This window comes from Strigops habroptila, chromosome 15 (assembly GCF_004027225.2).
Source record: "Strigops habroptila isolate Jane chromosome 15, bStrHab1.2.pri, whole genome shotgun sequence".
In the NCBI taxonomy this organism is placed as follows: Eukaryota; Metazoa; Chordata; class Aves; order Psittaciformes; family Psittacidae; genus Strigops; species Strigops habroptila.
In genome coordinates this window covers 11,107,985-11,124,271 of record NC_044291.2, presented here as the reverse complement: position 1 = coordinate 11,124,271, position 16,287 = coordinate 11,107,985, and the positions used below count along the sequence as shown (strand labels likewise).

Below are 16,287 nucleotides of genomic sequence, written 5' to 3'. Positions count from 1 at the left end.
AAGGAATGGAAAACGCACCTGTTGGAGATTTGCTCTAAAAACGGTTTGTCCTACCTGCAGGTTTTTCCTCCACACATTAACGGCCGCAAACGCCAGCTGCATCTGCTTCCTCCGCGCGTCCTTATGCCTTTTGTAAGCTATTTCTATGAATATTAAAAATATCCCGGCAACAATACCTCCAGCCACCAGCATAAACACACCTGAAATAAGCAGCAAAGTTACAGGGGGCAATAGCAATTGCAACACGACGCTTCATTTCCTCTGTATCACACTCAGCGACAGGAGCATCCTCCAACCCAGGGTCCCCCCCGACCCCCCGCCATTCCCCTGCAGTCCCGGAGGGGCTGGGGAGGGGAACCTAGCACAGCAGGGCTGGTGCTGTGCAGGCTGGGGACGCGGGTGATGGGCGGAAAGGTGATGGGGTGCTGGATGTCCGTGCAAGCTCCTGTTGGTTGGGCACAGGGCATGGGCTGTGCTGCCGTGATGCTGGGGGCAGACCCTGTCCCCTGAGGCCATAGGGTTGCTTGGACCAGAAACCCAGCTCTGGTGTCCATGTTGGGCTCATCGGGATGAACAGCCACACACAAATCTCTCTGTGCTGCCCTGGGCCAGTTGCAACCCAGAGGGCTGATGATTTTGGGGGAGTGTCTTGAGGAGACACAGCAAAGCGCCCCCTCTCTCAGTGCTTCTGCCCTGGCCCATGGTGCTGGTGAGGATGGGTCCCATCGGGCACCCTTCATCCCGCATCACCGCATTGGGTGGGTGAAGGACCGTCATTAGGTCGGCTGGGTAAAGGACCATTTTTAGAGCAAAGGGAGAGCCAGTCCAGAGTAACTCTCAGTCTTTGCAAACAGAGACCCAGAAAAAAACCCCTCTGTATCCATTATCCTCCTCTTGCCCCCTGCCCACTGCCTGGGCCCAGCCGGGACATGCTCCATGGGGCTGGGGGCTGCCCCTCATCCCCAGCTCCCTCCTGCAGCAGGATCCTTGCTGCCTCCATGTCTGCTCTCGCCTCTCCCGAGGTGCTGCTCCCCTCTCTCTGCCTTGGCGACAGCTCTGATTTCACTGTGACAGCCGCAGTTTGGCCAGAGCAGAGGGAGGGGAGCAATTGTCAAAGTAGGACAGCCCCACCGATGAGAAAGCCACCCCAGGGAAGGTGGGGAAAGCTTTGTGGAGCTGCTTCAGATAAGGTGGGATTGGAGCCCAACACAGCAGCCTCCCAGCACTAGGAAAGCACAAACCCAGAAGAAGCAGAGCTTTGGCCTTAGAGGAGAGCCCCGGAGAGGAGAATGTCTTGAGCGAAAGCAGGCTACCCAGCGAAGAGGAAGAAAGAGGTTTGCAGAACAAACCTGCCATATTTTCAAAGGTGAGTGTTGCTGGGGCATTGCTACGGGAGTCACACTCCTGATACCTCACCCAAGTCTTGTCCAAATCCTCCATGAAGCCGTTCTCGTGGGACCTGGAAGCACAAGGAGACAGGACAGAGTAGTCAGTGGGGACCAGCCGCAGGCAGCTGGGGCACATGGTCCATCCTAATGCATCCTAGAGCATCCAAGAGCTCCATCTTCTCTTGCCAGCAGCCTACAAACACACAAACTGATGATGCGTGTGCGTGCATGGCTGACTGCATGTGTATGCACATGCATGTGTATGCACACGCATGTGTATGCACACACATGTGCATGTAGAGCTTTTGCACAGAGAGAGTGTGTGTGGCCTATCTGCAGTGGCTGCCTGCACAAAAATGTGTTTGCATGTTGCCCTGCATGCAGCCATGATCCACGTGCATGGTGCGGCGGGTGCAAGGGGGCACCCGGAGCTGCTTGGTGCCGCTGTCCCATGTTTGAGAGCTGGAGAACCGGCCAGCTGCTGCCAAAAAGAGCCTTGTGCAAGCTCGGTTCCTAGGGAGATGGATGGAGCTGACTGTTGTAGGTAGTGCTTGGAGAGAGGCTGCAGGGACCTGACATAAACCATGTCTCCCGGTGCCCTCCTGCATGATCCCCACCTGCCAGAGCCACCTGGGAGCTCAGACAGGACCCCAGTCCTACCTGGTGATCACCAGCACCATCTAGGTCAGAGGCAAAACTGCTGCCTGGCAGCTCCCTGCTGTCCATGGCTAGGGCTGGGGCTCCCCAGCAACTGGGTGTCACAGCTTTGGGGGGAAGCAAACCACATCCCTGCAGTGCCCATTCCTGCCTGGACAGCTACTGGGTGGAGGTGGGCACAGAGCACACATCCCACCACAGGTCTCCCTGTGTCTTCTTCCTTCTTGTTCCTGGCACACCCCCACCACCCTCCTGGGTCACCTGCAGCCCTTGGGCTTCCCCATTCTCTCCCAGCAGGACAACAAGGACTCTTGCTGCCCCTCCAGGCTTCTCACATTGTAGTCCCAAATCCCACCTGTCCCACTGCTACCCATCCCCATAGTAAGACCACTCTACAGATGGGGTCCCATGGCTCCTTATGTTATCCTGGCTCCTGCTTGTGTCTTCTAATTCCTCCCTATCCTCTCAGGCCTTTCATCTCCACATCTCAGGCAGGACCCTGGTGGCTCCTGATCCTTGTCTCTCCATAAAATTAATCTCCCTCCACTTGCTGCTTCCCAGCTGCCTGTTACTCCATTACCACATTCCTCTGCCTGCAGCAAGTGTGGCATTTCTGAACTAATACAAGCAAATCTCATTTTACATGTAAATATCGGATCGACTCATGGCTCCCCACGCTGCAGGCTAATGCTGGTATAAAGCCTTAGCTGGACTCAACAGGGGTCCTGATGTATCTCTGCCTAAGAGGAACAGCCAGAGTTGGAAGAAAACCCCTGAAACATCAAGCCAGGGCAGTGCAATGCCAGGCTGAGCTTGCAGGGAGTAGTGGGGAAGTGGCAGCACCCTGCCACTGCTCACAAGGACCTGGTGCTGGGTGGCCTCAGGACTGCTCTTTGCCAGCTTTGCCTGTGGTCCTGCAGTCCAGCACAGCTCCTGCTGCCTGCCCTGCTCTGCTCTGCCCCCCACACCAGGTCCATGCTGCTTCCCCAGCCCTGCAAGTGGAGCTGGGGCTGTGGGTGCCCACCCCGGTTGCTCAGGCATATTCCCTTCATCAGGAGGGACAGGGGTGGCTGCCTTCTCCCTGCAGAGGGTCTGGGGAGCTGTGGCAGTGTCTGCCACAAGGCTACTTGCGTGCTAACACATGCAGCATGCGGGGCAAGTCCCATGCCAAGAGCTGGGTACGGACTTGAGGATGGCCAGGGAGACGTTCTGCTTCCATGGGCTGTCCTTGCGCATCCCGATCCCAAAGCCAGAGCGGAAGAAAAGCTCCCCCGTCGTCACCAGGTCACACTTCTGGGAGGCTTCGAACTCCAGCACTGCCGAGTCCCAGATGAAGGCGTGGAGCTTGCTGGGCAGAGAGGACAGGCAGGTAAGGTTGTGCCTGCAGCCACTGTGGGAGCGGTGAGGATGCTCCCAGCCCTAATTTAAGCCTGGATTAGCATCACCCTCCTGCAGCAGGGTCTGTGCTGGGAGGTAAAAGGCTTGGCAGCATTTTGGAGGAGGAGTGTGAGGGGTTTACATGGGATCTGAAGTCACCCAGCCTTGCACAGAAGCAAGCACAGAGGCCAGAAAGGGAGGCCACGGCCAAGGACAGGGCTCTGACTGTGCCTTTCACCACACAGACCTTGTGCTCTCCATCCAGAGACGTGGTATGCACTAGAACTAGGAAGATGCCACCCAGCACCGACTGGTCAGGTCCTATCAAGCCATGCTTTGACTACAGCTCCCTCCAGGTTTGCATCAGCCCTTCTCGTCCCACAGAACCGCAGTTCCCTGGATCTGTTCCCAGCGTGGCCAGGCAAGGTGCTGGCCCCACTCACTTGTCCCTCACTGCCTGGATGGCCTCAGCAGCGCTCTCGTAGTTGTGCTTCTCCATGTGCCGGTACATGGTGCTCAGCTCCACCTGCCGTCGGAAGTAGATGTCCACCGAGCTCTGCTTCACCGTGGCGTAGATGAACTTATCAGAGGGGTTGCGCAGCTGAAAGGCAAGGACAGGGCTCCTGTTTCTTCTGTCCTTCATCAACCAAACTGCCTCACCCCAAAACTGTGCTTCCTAATTTCTCATCTCCTTCAGAGACCTGTTTCCCAGAGAAGACCTTGATCTCCTCAGCAGAGCAGAGGATGCCATGGGGCGGTAGATGTCACAGGGCAATGGATGCCACAGGGCAGTGGATGCTCTGGGACCATGGTGCCGGGGCAAGGGATGCTATGGGAGAGGGACACCGTGGCACTGAGGATGCAGGAGGCCTATGTATGCCATAGGGCTGGCACTGCTGTGGGCAGAGGATGCAATGGGGTGTGGGATGCTGTGGGTCAGCACTGCTGTGGGGCACATTCCTTTGTGCCTGTGCTGATAAGCTGTGGCTGCATCCTTGCCAGAGCAGGAAATGGGTTTGAGGCATGCTGGTATCTGCTGAGAGTATTGACTGCACCGCAGGGACAGTTTCATTAGTTACAACTCATCCATAATGAATCGTTTCCTTGTTGGTTAGTGCAGGCTCTCCAGAAACTGGCAGGCAGCTCGGCTGGGTACATGCTATTTCTGGACAAGTGTTTTCCTGCTGATCCCTCCTCATGTCTGTCCATTCCCACCCAGCACAGGGGCTCAGACCCACCAGCATCCGCCCCAGGCAGAGACAGCTGGGGCTCAACCCCCTGGCACAGACCCATAGCCATGTTAAAGGAGGGCTCTGGGTACTACAAGCCACATTATATGAGTCAGGAGATACCCACTGGAGGCACCTCTGCTCAGAGGTGGACAGGGCAGGGAAAGCAAGCAAGGGGTCCTTACCCGGGGGTCATTGATGCCCGTAATTCTCTCCTCAGGCCGGTCTAACACCAGGAAGGCTGCCAGGTTGGCAGTGTATGAAGCCACAATGATCATAGCAAAGCCAGCCCACACCATGCCAAGAATACGGGCAGAGAAACTCCGAGGAGCACCTGGAGGGAGAGAGGAGAGATCAGATTGGCATGACAAGGGCTTGACTTGGTCACCAAAGCTGTGTCCATCCCACATGAAACCAATGGCAGCTGCAAATGTGCACCATCTCGCTGCTGACAGCTCTGCAAGGAGCTTCTGTGTTGCCCAAACCAAGAAACCCGGCTCCTTCCAGGGCATGACGTGTCTCACACTGATGTACGGGTAAGCCTGGGCAGGAGAAGCAGCCCAAGATCAGTGATGGTCTGCACAAGTGCTACAGGCACGACACTCCCCCATCACCAAGTCTGCTAGCACCCTGCTCCAGGGAAGGCTCAGGGGATGAGGTCCCCCCTGGGCACCAGCCCTATCACAGAGGGAGGCAGTGGAAGAGGACACGTGTCCCCCCAGCTCAGGGATGGGGCTGCAGGGCAGAGCAGTCCCACTGTGTGTGATGACGCACCTTCTCCGATGCCAGAGTTCAGCAGGACTCCCCAGGAGAACCACATGGCTGAGGACAGGGTGAGGGCATCTTCCTCCTCCTCCTCACTGTTCACTTTGAACCGGCCAAATGGGCTGGAAAACAAGAATCCCTTCTCATATCCCTTATCCTGGTTCCCAGAGCTCTCCACTGTGCCATAAATATCCTGATGCTGCCCCGCACCACTCATCTCTACAGAATGTGCCTATGCCCCAAATAGCTCTTCTCCCACTGCCTTGCATGTACCCTCTGCTGATCTGCAGCCCTGCCCAGCTCACGCTGGTGCTGGTTCCATCATGCTTCTCTCCAGGCTAGAAAGATCATCTGATCCTGACCAGCTCGAGCCTCTCCCACTGTGACATGGACCATAAAAGCTTCCAGGCACAGAGCTGAGGTGGGGACAGGCTCCCTGCCCTTCAGAGGAGCCGTCTTGGGGCCAAGGAAGGGGACAAACTCAGAGCCCAGGAGCTGACATTGCCCTTGGTTGGACATCAGCAAGGCAGCTGGTCTGACAGGCATGTTCCCACACAGCCAAGTGCCAGGTACCTCACATATCCATATCTCTATGCTTAGAAGCAGCCAGAGAAACTAGGAGCCTCAGCCCAGGGCTGGTGGGGCAGGAAAAGTGTGTTTAGCTCCTGTGAGAACCTCTCAAAAGGCCACAGGGCTGTGCCTGAGCAAGACACTGCAGGGACCAGGGACAGTTCCCAGGAGCATCCCCCCTTGTCCCCTCCAGCCCTTAGGTGACCCAAAGCACACTCACCTGAATCGGTCTAAGAGGTACAACATCACTGCCACCACGTGCACAGACAGCCCCACCAGCAGCCACAGCGTGCTCTGGAAAGGCTGCATGAATGAGTCCAAGGTGCTGCGGGGGATTTCCTAGCACAGAGGAGAGAGGTGAGCAGCAGTGGCACCCATCGTGCCTGCATCCAGCCCACCCGACTGCACTCAAGAGGATACTGCCCTTCTCTAAGCTCTGACGCATGGGAAAGCTGAGAGTGGAATCCCACAGCAAAGGCTGGGATTAGCAGCGGTGCCCTGGGGTGGGCAAGGAGCTGCAGTGGGGGGAGCCAGCCATGGTGCAGGCATGGCACATGTATGCAAGCTGAGGAGCAAGGGGCACCTCCCCTGTTCTACAAAACATCTCGTCCCAGCCCATACCTTCTTCACAAGGATGGTGAGACCCTGGTACTTGAAGGGCTTGGAGAACTCAATGTACTGTGCCCGCTCGTTGTTGATGGTGAGGGGAGCCACAATCATGTCTGCTTGGCCGCTCAGCAGCTCACCCATCATCCCGTTCCACTCCTTCTTGTTGCTGTTGTTAACCTGCCAGAGAGCCAGCACAGGATCAGCCCAATGCCCTGGCACCTGACCCCCACAGCCAGGACCCCTAAACCCATGGCACTGCCCTCCCCTCCCACCCCTGCTCTGGAGAAGGGACTGGGGATGTTCCAACACACACAATACAGGCAAATAGATATCACAGGCTGCGCAAACTCACCCGCTCTTGGGTACCAAATTTACCATCAGCCACCAGGTGAACCTCATAGGTGAAGTTCATCACCCCTGCCAGCCGGATGAGCAGGTCAATGCAGAACCCGTAGCAGCACAGTGCCACGGTGGGGCGGCCTGTAGGCAGGAGAGAATGGGTGTGACGAATGGAGGCAGCCCTTTGCCAGGGACCCCATGCAGAACGCATGGTTGTCCCAGTGACAGCAGCCACCTGCATGCATGGCTCTGGTTTCATATGAGATGTAATCACATTATTCAGGCAGGGCCATTTGCTTTGACCACCATCTCCCACTGCCTCCATTGCCTATAGGTGCTACCAAGCTGGGGCAAAGGGTTCTCATTCCTTTGCTATGTCCCAGTGAGGTGGGCTGAGAGTTGGTGCCACCGACCCACTGCAGGGGTCAGAGGGGCTTGGTGCATGGAGTCTGTGCTGGAGGACAACTGACATGAACCCATTTGGTTGAACACAGCGCAGGGGACAGCTCAGGGCTGCGAAGAACTGTGCACAGGAGTGATAGGCCACAGGGGTGCGCATCAGGTGGATTTGGGCAAGCCTGGCATTGCTAAGCAGCTCCCACTCCCACCAGGTGCTTGCTCCTAACCCTGAAACAGGCTTGCCGTAATAAAATGGTTTGAAACCGGTGATGTTAGTACCCATGCAGTGAGAGCTAATGTGCCTTGTGGTTCTCTCTTCTGCTTGAGATCAAGCCAAGAGAATTGGAGCATGGACAGAAACATGGGATGGAATCTCCCAAACCAGCTCTGGACCCCACCCAGAAGAGAAAGGGTGGGAAAGTCATCCATTGGGGTCAAAAACCTGAGTCCCAGTGCCCAGTCACTGCACAGCACTACTGTGGGGCTGAGCTGATGGGGGGGTGTTTGGGGGCTGAATGTGCTGTCACCTTTCTGCTCCTTATCCTCTGGGCCTCCTGTGTGACTGAGCACCCTCCCTGGGACCCTTTTTTGGGACAGGAGCCTTCATCATCTGGGTGGGCTGAGGGAACCACTATGCTCACGCCAGACTGAGTTACCTGGGATGGTCTCATTGGGCCCAGTGCAAAAGACCTTTTTCACAGGATCTCCATTGATGGTGAATTCCTCCCTGCACGTCCCATCTGCTTGTGTGGGCTTCACGTATACAAAGGGCTCCTGGTGGATTGTCACGATCTGTAAGGTGAAGCACAACACCCACTTGTCTTTGTTCTCCTCCAGAGCAATGCTCCTGTGGGTGAGGAGCTGGGCTGCCCTCTCCATGCAAGCATGGCCAAAATGCCATGGTGCCCTCCTCAGCTGCCATGTCAGCACATGAGACCATGTGGCCCAGCAGCAGGACCTGGCTTTGGCACAGAGAATATTTGCTTTCACTGCAACCAGGATAAGGAACAGCCATATCAGAATCCTCCTCCTGTGGCACTTTCACCTTGGCCTCAAAGCCTTTCACACCCCTCTCCCTAACGGGAGGCTGATGAAAGCCACCACATAGCCAGGATTAGTGCCTCTAGACACTGTCACACTGCCTCAGGCTGATGCAGATATTCCAGCCCTGCCCTGGACCTTTTCAGTAAAGCAGCATCCCAGCACATCTGCCCCACCTCTGCAGGAATAAGGGCTCACTGCTAGTGGGAAGGTGTGATTTCCCATGCAGGACCATAGGACAAATGAGTGGTCATACTGGTAAGAGCAGCCTGCCCAGGATCCAGTCACCGAAATGGCTACACTTAAGGGAACGGCATGAGGAGCAAAGCAAGAGTGGAGGCACCGCCTCCTGTGTGACCTTCAGCTTCTGGCCATCAGCTCTTCAGGGATTTCCTGACCCAACACTGCAGCCACCAGCCCTCCCCCCTCTCCACTGGTTTGTTTAATCTCCTTTGGAAGCTGTTTCTTTGTCGAGCAGCAGCAGCTCCAGAACTGAACTATACCTTGGCCAAAGGAGCCCATTCTTGTATTTTCTGCAAACCTGTGCCAGGTGGCCTCAGGCTCCCAAGCCATGAGGAATGGTGAACACCTGATCCCTCCATCACTTCCCTGGTGTTCTCTCTCATATCCTCTTCCCAGCTGTTTCTTTCCACACCAAAGGATGCTGCCACCCTATCTCATTTGCCTCCAGCTGGCAGCTGTGCTCTAGCTCTGGATGCCCTCCAGTACCTTCTCCAAGTTAGAATAATAGAATGGTTTGGGTTGGAAAGGACCTTAAGATCATCTAGTTCTAACTCCCTGCCATGGGCAAGAACACCTCATATTAGACCATGTCGCCCAAGGCTCTGTCCAACCTGGCCTTGAACACTGACAGGGATGGAGCATTCACCACTGGCACCCTGTGCCAGTGCCTCACCACCCTCACAGTAAAGAATTTCATCCTCATATCTAACTGAACTTCTCCTGTTTAAGTTTAAACCCATCACCCCTTGTCTTATCGCCACAGACTATGATGAAGAGTCCCTCTCTGGCATCCTTGTAGGTCCCCTTCAGATACTGGAAGGCTGCTATGAGGTCTCCACTATATGAGTTCTGCTATATTGTCTCCAGGACAGCAGGTGCCCTGCATTTGCAAATGCCGCTGACAGCTTTAGAGGCAGCAGTGGAAATGGGAGGCAGATAAAGTCACAGCCCTGCATGCAGAGAGCTGAGGAGACCTTCCATGCCTACTGCCACTTGCTGTTACCTTCAATTTGGTTGACATCTGATAGCCTTGAGGTTTCTCTGTTTCTCCCCCTGGCCAGATAATCTTCCTGTCGTTGGTCAGGACCTGTGACCAATCCCAGAGGAAGGAGACAGATGTGAGGCCATAGGTAAGACACTCAGTGCACACATCCCTCCTACCCAACCTGTCCAGGCCTGTACGTACATGGCTGCCATTGTAAATCCCAACTTGGACCAGTTTCCGATTCTGCAGGTTCATGATGCTGTAGTTGGCAAACTTTCTGTCCCCATCCTCATTGAACTCCACCCGGCCGGTGACACCCTCTGAGTACTTGGAGGACATCAACACCCTATGGAGAGAATCACAGTGGGACCAACCTAGAAATTCTGGTGTGGGCACCTAAGAAGGCACCAGAAAGCTAAATGCTGTCTTTCAGTTGCCTGCCATATGCCCACTACTCTATAGGAGTCCAGCCAAGGCTACCTATGATCAGTTCATAGACCTGTGGTCATTCCCTCCTGGTGGATGAAGTCAGTTTCCTGAATGTTGCTCTAACATATGTGTTGTCATTGCCCCTTGTTTTCCACCAGATCAGTCCCATTCCGTTAAGGAATGATCTGTCCCATAGTACCCAAGGACACCTTCCCCTGAGGGTCCCTTGGGAGCTCTGTCCGTGCCACCCCTCCTGTTGCTTCTGCCTGGCACCAGCCCATCGCAGCCTGGGTAGTGCCCCAGCCATGCAAATACACCACCAAAGGGAGAACCAGTCCCTAAACCCTGGAAAAACAATACTGAAGACACAGAATTGCCAGAGCCTTGCAGTGCACCACAGAAAATAGATTTGAACAACTCATGCCAAAGATTGTGTTGTTGCAGTGGATGCCAGAAATGCTTCTAAAATAATCTTCAGGTTTTGCAGGTCCCATGCTCAACAGAACCCAGACCTGCAGAAAGGGCACCCCACAGACATCACAATGATGTCTGCAGAGAGCAACCCCTGGCACGAGGTCCCACGGCCAACAGCAACACCCTGGTGCTGGGTTGCAGCCCTCCACGCAGGAGCCATGCTGCAAGGGGAACTGCTGCTTTACCCAGACCCAGCCTGCAGAAGAGGCCATTGTGGCTCCAGCACCTGCAGTGACACAGCACAAAACCCCACACAGCACAAGGACTGGGTTCTGGGAAGCACATGCAGCATCTGCTGATCCCACTGCCCATGGCAGCAGGATCCAACACATGCATGCTCTGATCTGCTGAGACCCCACCACCCAAAACCACAGCACCACTGATTGCTACAGCAGAGAGCAACCTGTCCCATGCATGGAGACCTCTTCCCCCAGATTTTGCTTTGCAGCACACTGACCTGTGCCTCAGCCCTAAAATGTTGAGCAAGAAACGTGTCTGCAGCACTGAGCTCCAGTCTGACAGCAATATCTCCCTACCCTGATGTGGCAGAAACTTTCCTTTCTCCCCTCTTCCACCCACAGAATTAAGATCCAGCCTGGAGGAGACCCTGATCTCCCTGGAGGCCCCCAGATCTCTTCCTTCTAGAGCCATCCTTGCCCACGCTGATCCCAGCTGCCCAAGCATTGCCCAGGAGAGGATGGGTTTGCCATGGATCAAACTGGTGCCAGGCAACAGGACGATGCCTGAACAAACTGGGGCCAATGCCTGAGCCCGTGTCCTAGTTTTCCAAGAGAGATGTAGCCTTCACATCCAAATCATGCAGTGGAGTCCAAGCGGTCCTGTGCCACATGCCCCAAGCTTTAGTGACAGATATGCTGAACAAGGCTTCCATGTTGCCCTCTTGCACCTTTTCCTCATGCTCCCACCTTTTCGAGTTCTCCCCCAGGAGGTCCTCTGCTCCCTCCAGCAGGACCCCTTCTCAAATACCTCTTGAAAAGGGGTCCTGTCTTCCAGATGTTGGTGTTGCCCACGCAGCCCCGTGGTGGATCTGTGATGTTTTCCTTCTCAAACAAGTCATGCACGGCCTGGGCCACCACTGCGACAGCATCACTGATGTGGGCTGACTCATTCTTCCCGTTGATGAGCTGCAAACCGATCACTCCTGCCACGAGTAGAGGGGAGGAGGGAGGTCAGCACCCATGGGTGCACTGGCCGCTCCAGTGTTACTCCCATGCACAGGGCTTAGAGACCAGCAAGCACATGGTTATGGGGTGAGGACCCCTTGGATATGGCTGGGTAGTTTCTTGAGCTTCAGGCAGGGGAAGTGGCTGTAGCAGTGCTGGGATGGCAGCATCCTGCCTGCGGGAGGGGGACGGGGGCAGCTACATGGACACCTTGTGCTCCATCCCCATTGCGTTGCCCAAGCCTTTGCCCCAGGTGATGGTCAGCTTGCAAAGCCCCAGTGAGCTGGATTCGGGGCATGGCAGTGTGGCCAAGAATGCCAGACTGCTGTGGGCAAGGGGAGCAGACAGCAATGTGTGGGACCCTCCCCTCACTTGGGACCACCATGGCATTGTGTCCCCCAGCCCCAGGGGTCCCCGGGAGGGCTGGTGCTGCTCATTCCAGCCTGGCTGGCAGTGGGACAGGCTCCTCTGGCTGGTGCCTACCGTCAGGGGCGTAACGCAGGGCATTGCCCGATATCTCCCGTTCCCCCACCAGCCACACGTAGCCGGAGCCCGTCATATTGAGCATGGCTGCTGATCTGTACACCGTGGCTGCATCATCCTCACTGCAAAGAGAAGGGAACGGCAATGTGGCTTCAGGTGCTGGATGGCCCCTTTGCTCCTGTATCCATCCCAATGGGGTGGCAGTGCCAGGGAAAGCACATCCCCTCCAGGCAGCCTCCTTTGATAACTGCTTCTCTTGGGCAATGGCTGATTCCTTGATGCAATGGGAATCTTTCTCTCCACTTCATCTAATTCCCCAGTACCCAGCACTGCTGAGCATCTGCAAGTCTGGCCCATTCCTTATTGTTCACCAGCTACAGGCACAGGGTCAATATGACTCCCCTCCAAAGGTGGATCAGGATGACCAGTAACTACTGCTGCTTCTGCAACTGCCAACACTTTGCGGAACAGCCAGACATCTTCACCATGCTCGTGATTGCAAGTTCCCTGGCCAGTAGCATCCACCACCCACCTGGGACACGGGGCTTTACAGAGGTTTTCTTTCATGCTCTCCTCGAGGACGACAAGCCCCAGATCTGCACTAACTGCAGCGCTGGGCAGCGTTGCAAAGGGAAGAGTGAGGACATCAGAGCAGGGAGGGGTAGGGGCAGCTCTGCCTTACCTGGCAGAGAGGATGATGACTCGAGCCTCCAGCTCCTTTGCCTCCAGCAGCAGCGATGTCACATTTTTGGTTCCCGGGTCAAACTGAAGCACTTTCTCAGCCTGTGATTGGTGTGAGCAAAGCTGGTTAGTGCGGGAGGCCCAGGACTGCTTGTGAGAGCCATGCTATCTAGAAAAGGGTCAAGAGAATTCATTAAACTGCACAAAAGTCTGCTCTATAAGGTTGGTTATAGCTATTTTTTCTTTTTTTTTTTTCCTTTTCTTTTCTTTCTTTTCTTTCTTTCCTTCCTTTCTTTCTCTTTTAAGGTTTTGACTTTTTGGTTTTGGTTTCACTTTTTTTTGCACTGTGCATGCAAACTGAAGTCAATCAAGACCCAAAAAGAGGCGTGCATTGTACAGGAAAGAGAAAAAGGCTTTGAAATGCAATTGAAAACTCAAACGAGTGTTGTTTTTCAAAAACATGGGAAATGACACAAAAAAACCCCATATTCCACAGGGTTAACCTTTGGGAGTAGAAGTGAACAACTTACACCAAGGAACCGTTTCCTTTGGGGAGGAAAGGGGGTTGGTTCAACTTTCCAAAAAAAAATAAAAAAAAAAACTTGCAAGTTAATTACTGGTTCACATGCATGTTTCAAAAATAAATCCTTCCAGGGTCAGCTGGCTACGTTTCCATTCTCAAGTCCAAACCAAGCTATCTCAACATAAAAACGTGCTACCAAGAAACATAGTCATGGATCTTTTTTTTTTTATTATTTTTCTTTCTTTTCTTTTCTTTTTTTCTCTTTCTCTTTTATTTTTCTTTTATTTTATTTTTCTGGTGGCTGTGGCTATTTGTCATTTGCTAGTTAGGTTGGTGGGCGGCGTGCATTTCCATGCATATATACCTTGGGTCCTCGCTTGTTGTCATAGGAAAGTTGGTCGAGGTTTTCATAGTTCCTTTTTTTACTCTGATGAATAATGTGCACAGAGAAAATATGTAGACACAGAAGAATATTATAAACAGTTGAAAATGACGTGTAGTAAAGCAATCCAACATCCACCTCCTCCTCCACTGTTTGCTAAAGGGTCTCTATAACGCTGGAGCTCGCAAAAACCACTATCAGGAGAGAGTGCCTCAGCTCTCACGGGAGCGTCACGGTGCAAAGCCGTACCGGTTAGAGCAAGCCTGAGTGTCACAGCGGTTGCGATGCAGTTGCATTTCCCTTGTGGGACTGGGGAATTCTTCAGCAAGACATTTTTATCTTAAGCTCAGAAACAATCTACACATCTCTAAGGGCCTAAGTGGTGGGGGGTTTCCATGGAATTACTGTGGAAGTAAAGGACAAAATGTTGTGTACGGAAAGTGCTGGATAAAGTCAAACTGTTACAATTAAGAGTATTATCATCACTACCATCACTCTTATCATTACAATCACCCTAAGAGAGTTCACAGCAAGTGAGGTGTCTCAGCTGAACTTCTCACCCCCTGCAAGGAGGGAGCAGCTTTTTGGAGCTCTGTTGCCATCCAAGAGAGAAAGACAAAGCTCTCTATGTCCCGTGTTGGCTCAAAGCGTGGCGATATGAAGCAATGGTGATCATGGGATGACATTGCAGCTTTTACCTGGTGCAACGGGTGGCCAAGGGCACCTCGTGGTTCTGCCACACACGGGTGGCCCTGGGAGGGTGCAGCTACTGGAGACCATGGTGCCCATAACCTGTATCTACATGATGGGGTTCACTGCTTGGTGGTCTCCATGCTGCTGGCTGGAGCATCATACCTGGACTAGGGGTGGGTGGTTCAGCGTGCACTGACCCTGCAGATAATGGACCAGAGCAGGGACCCTCCTCTTCCCCTTGTCTCCTGCCTGAGCCACTTCTGCTGTTTGGCCCCAAAGGAGCCAGGAGCATGAAACCTACTTCTGGAGGTTTCCTCTCCTCCAGGAAGTGTGCTGAGGGTCAACAGCATCTGCCCTCAGGAGCAATGACCCTGCAGCTGCATGCACAGAGCCCTGTGGATCTTCCTGTGACCAGGACAATAACATCGACCTGATAGTGCCTGCAGGGTAGTGCTTGGCAGGTTTTGGTGGGACATAGTCTGACCTCTTCTTCTTGGTCCCATCCCACCCCAGCTGGGCAGCCCTGATCTGTGTGTATGGTGTACAGGACATGGCTCTATTCCGATCTCCATTTCACAGCACCTTATGGCAATGGGAACTGATCCCTGCCAGGAACCTGACCCTTTGCACCCCCATAATGCAAGGGTTCATGTTCCCAGGTTGTTCCTTAGGCAGCCAGGTTTTATGTCTGCATCTTGCTTTCCAAACTAAATAGCTTGCCTCTTCCTGAGCACTCGGACCAGTCTTTGGCAGGACATTTTGCCAGGCCTCCTTTCCGTGGAGCTGTGTGATCTTTTCTTTCTTCTCCTTGGACTCAGCTTGACAGGCTTTTTGTTGCTCAAAGAGTTGGGTCCTTGCAAGGAAAAGTATCTGAGGAGGCAAAATCTGCTTGGAGCTCAGGTCTGCCTTCACTTCTGATGACATCCACAGTGAGGATTTCTGCAGTAGCTTCTTAGAGTCTGCTTAGATCACAGTGAGACCTGGAGTAACAACTGCCTCCAAAGGAGAGTGGAGCCGCAGCAGGACAGCATGAATATTCTGCAGTGATGAAATACTGGTTACTTTTCCTCAGGCACCATCAATTTACTCAGAACCTCGGTCAATCCATCTTGGAGCCTCCAGCCATGAATCATCTTGATGTGCCTGCACCTCGACCCAAGCTGGTCAGCAAAGTGAAGCAGTCTTGGGTGCAGCAAGGCTGGACCTGGTGGCACCTGATCACCTCTGCCTGTCACTAGCCCTCTTGCCAGAACTACACTAGTAATGCCTCCTCTTTCCTGCAGCCCTTCCCAGTTCCTCAGCCTGTGTTTCACACAGGGACCCACAAATTAAAAATTCACTTTCCACCATATTCTCCAGCACTCAGTCAAACAATTACCACTTTCATGAGCACCAGTCCCAGAGAACAGGAGCCAGCACACCCAGGACCTGTCACCTCCGACTTGGACAAACTCTGATTGCCACAGCATCTGGAACTCTCTCCTGAGCCTGAGCTTGGTGTATGGTGGCCTGCCCAGATGAATGAGCAGAGTTGTATTGCGATGAAGCAGTAGCTCCAGGCAGAGAGTTACTGCAGACAGACCTAAGACAAGGCTGGCATATGGTGTGTGGCAGGGCTGGCCATCCTGGTCCAAGGGCTAGGCTCCAGATACCTACTTGAGTCCAAATTCATGCAACAGTGCCTGAGTGACACCCAGGGCCAGCACAGATGCCAGGTGAGCCCCTGACCCACGACAGATCCCCCGCGTCCTCAGGGACTGTGATCTGAGCCTTGAAGAGGTGGAGAGCAGGTCTCCTGCCTGCTCCCACCCCAAAGCCCAGGCTGCCCTGGGGTGA

General features: G+C 54.0%; 1 protein-coding gene across 14 annotated transcripts in view; it reads right to left on the bottom strand.

Moving 5' to 3' along the window:
- Positions 1-16,287, bottom strand: part of GRIN1 (glutamate ionotropic receptor NMDA type subunit 1) — a 39,927-nt gene that overhangs the window by 10,321 nt on the left and 13,319 nt on the right. For 9 of the 14 annotated variants that reach the window (XR_003994451.1, XR_003994452.1, XM_030506850.1 and 6 more), the window contains exons 4-19: positions 13,741-13,803; positions 12,855-12,955; positions 12,173-12,294; positions 11,493-11,667; positions 9,804-9,948; positions 9,621-9,704; positions 7,990-8,125; positions 6,948-7,075; positions 6,608-6,772; positions 6,207-6,325; positions 5,426-5,538; positions 4,837-4,985; positions 3,866-4,023; positions 3,232-3,393; positions 1,350-1,459; positions 55-200 (exon numbers count right to left, since the gene is read on the bottom strand). Coding sequence is in view for 11 of the 14 variants with exons in the window: in XM_030506850.1 (XP_030362710.1) it covers positions 55-200; positions 1,350-1,459; positions 3,232-3,393; positions 3,866-4,023; positions 4,837-4,985; positions 5,426-5,538; positions 6,207-6,325; positions 6,608-6,772; positions 6,948-7,075; positions 7,990-8,125; positions 9,621-9,704; positions 9,804-9,948; positions 11,493-11,667; positions 12,173-12,294; positions 12,855-12,955; positions 13,741-13,803 (2,076 nt within the window). In the remaining 3 variants the exon portion in view is untranslated. The remainder of the gene's footprint in view (positions 1-54; positions 201-1,349; positions 1,460-3,231; positions 3,394-3,865; positions 4,024-4,836; positions 4,986-5,425; positions 5,539-6,206; positions 6,326-6,607; positions 6,773-6,947; positions 7,076-7,989; positions 8,126-9,620; positions 9,705-9,803; positions 9,949-11,492; positions 11,668-12,172; positions 12,295-12,854; positions 12,956-13,740; positions 13,804-16,287) is intronic. The other 5 variants (XR_003994453.1, XM_030506844.1, XM_030506845.1 and 2 more) reach the window with 1 other exon arrangement.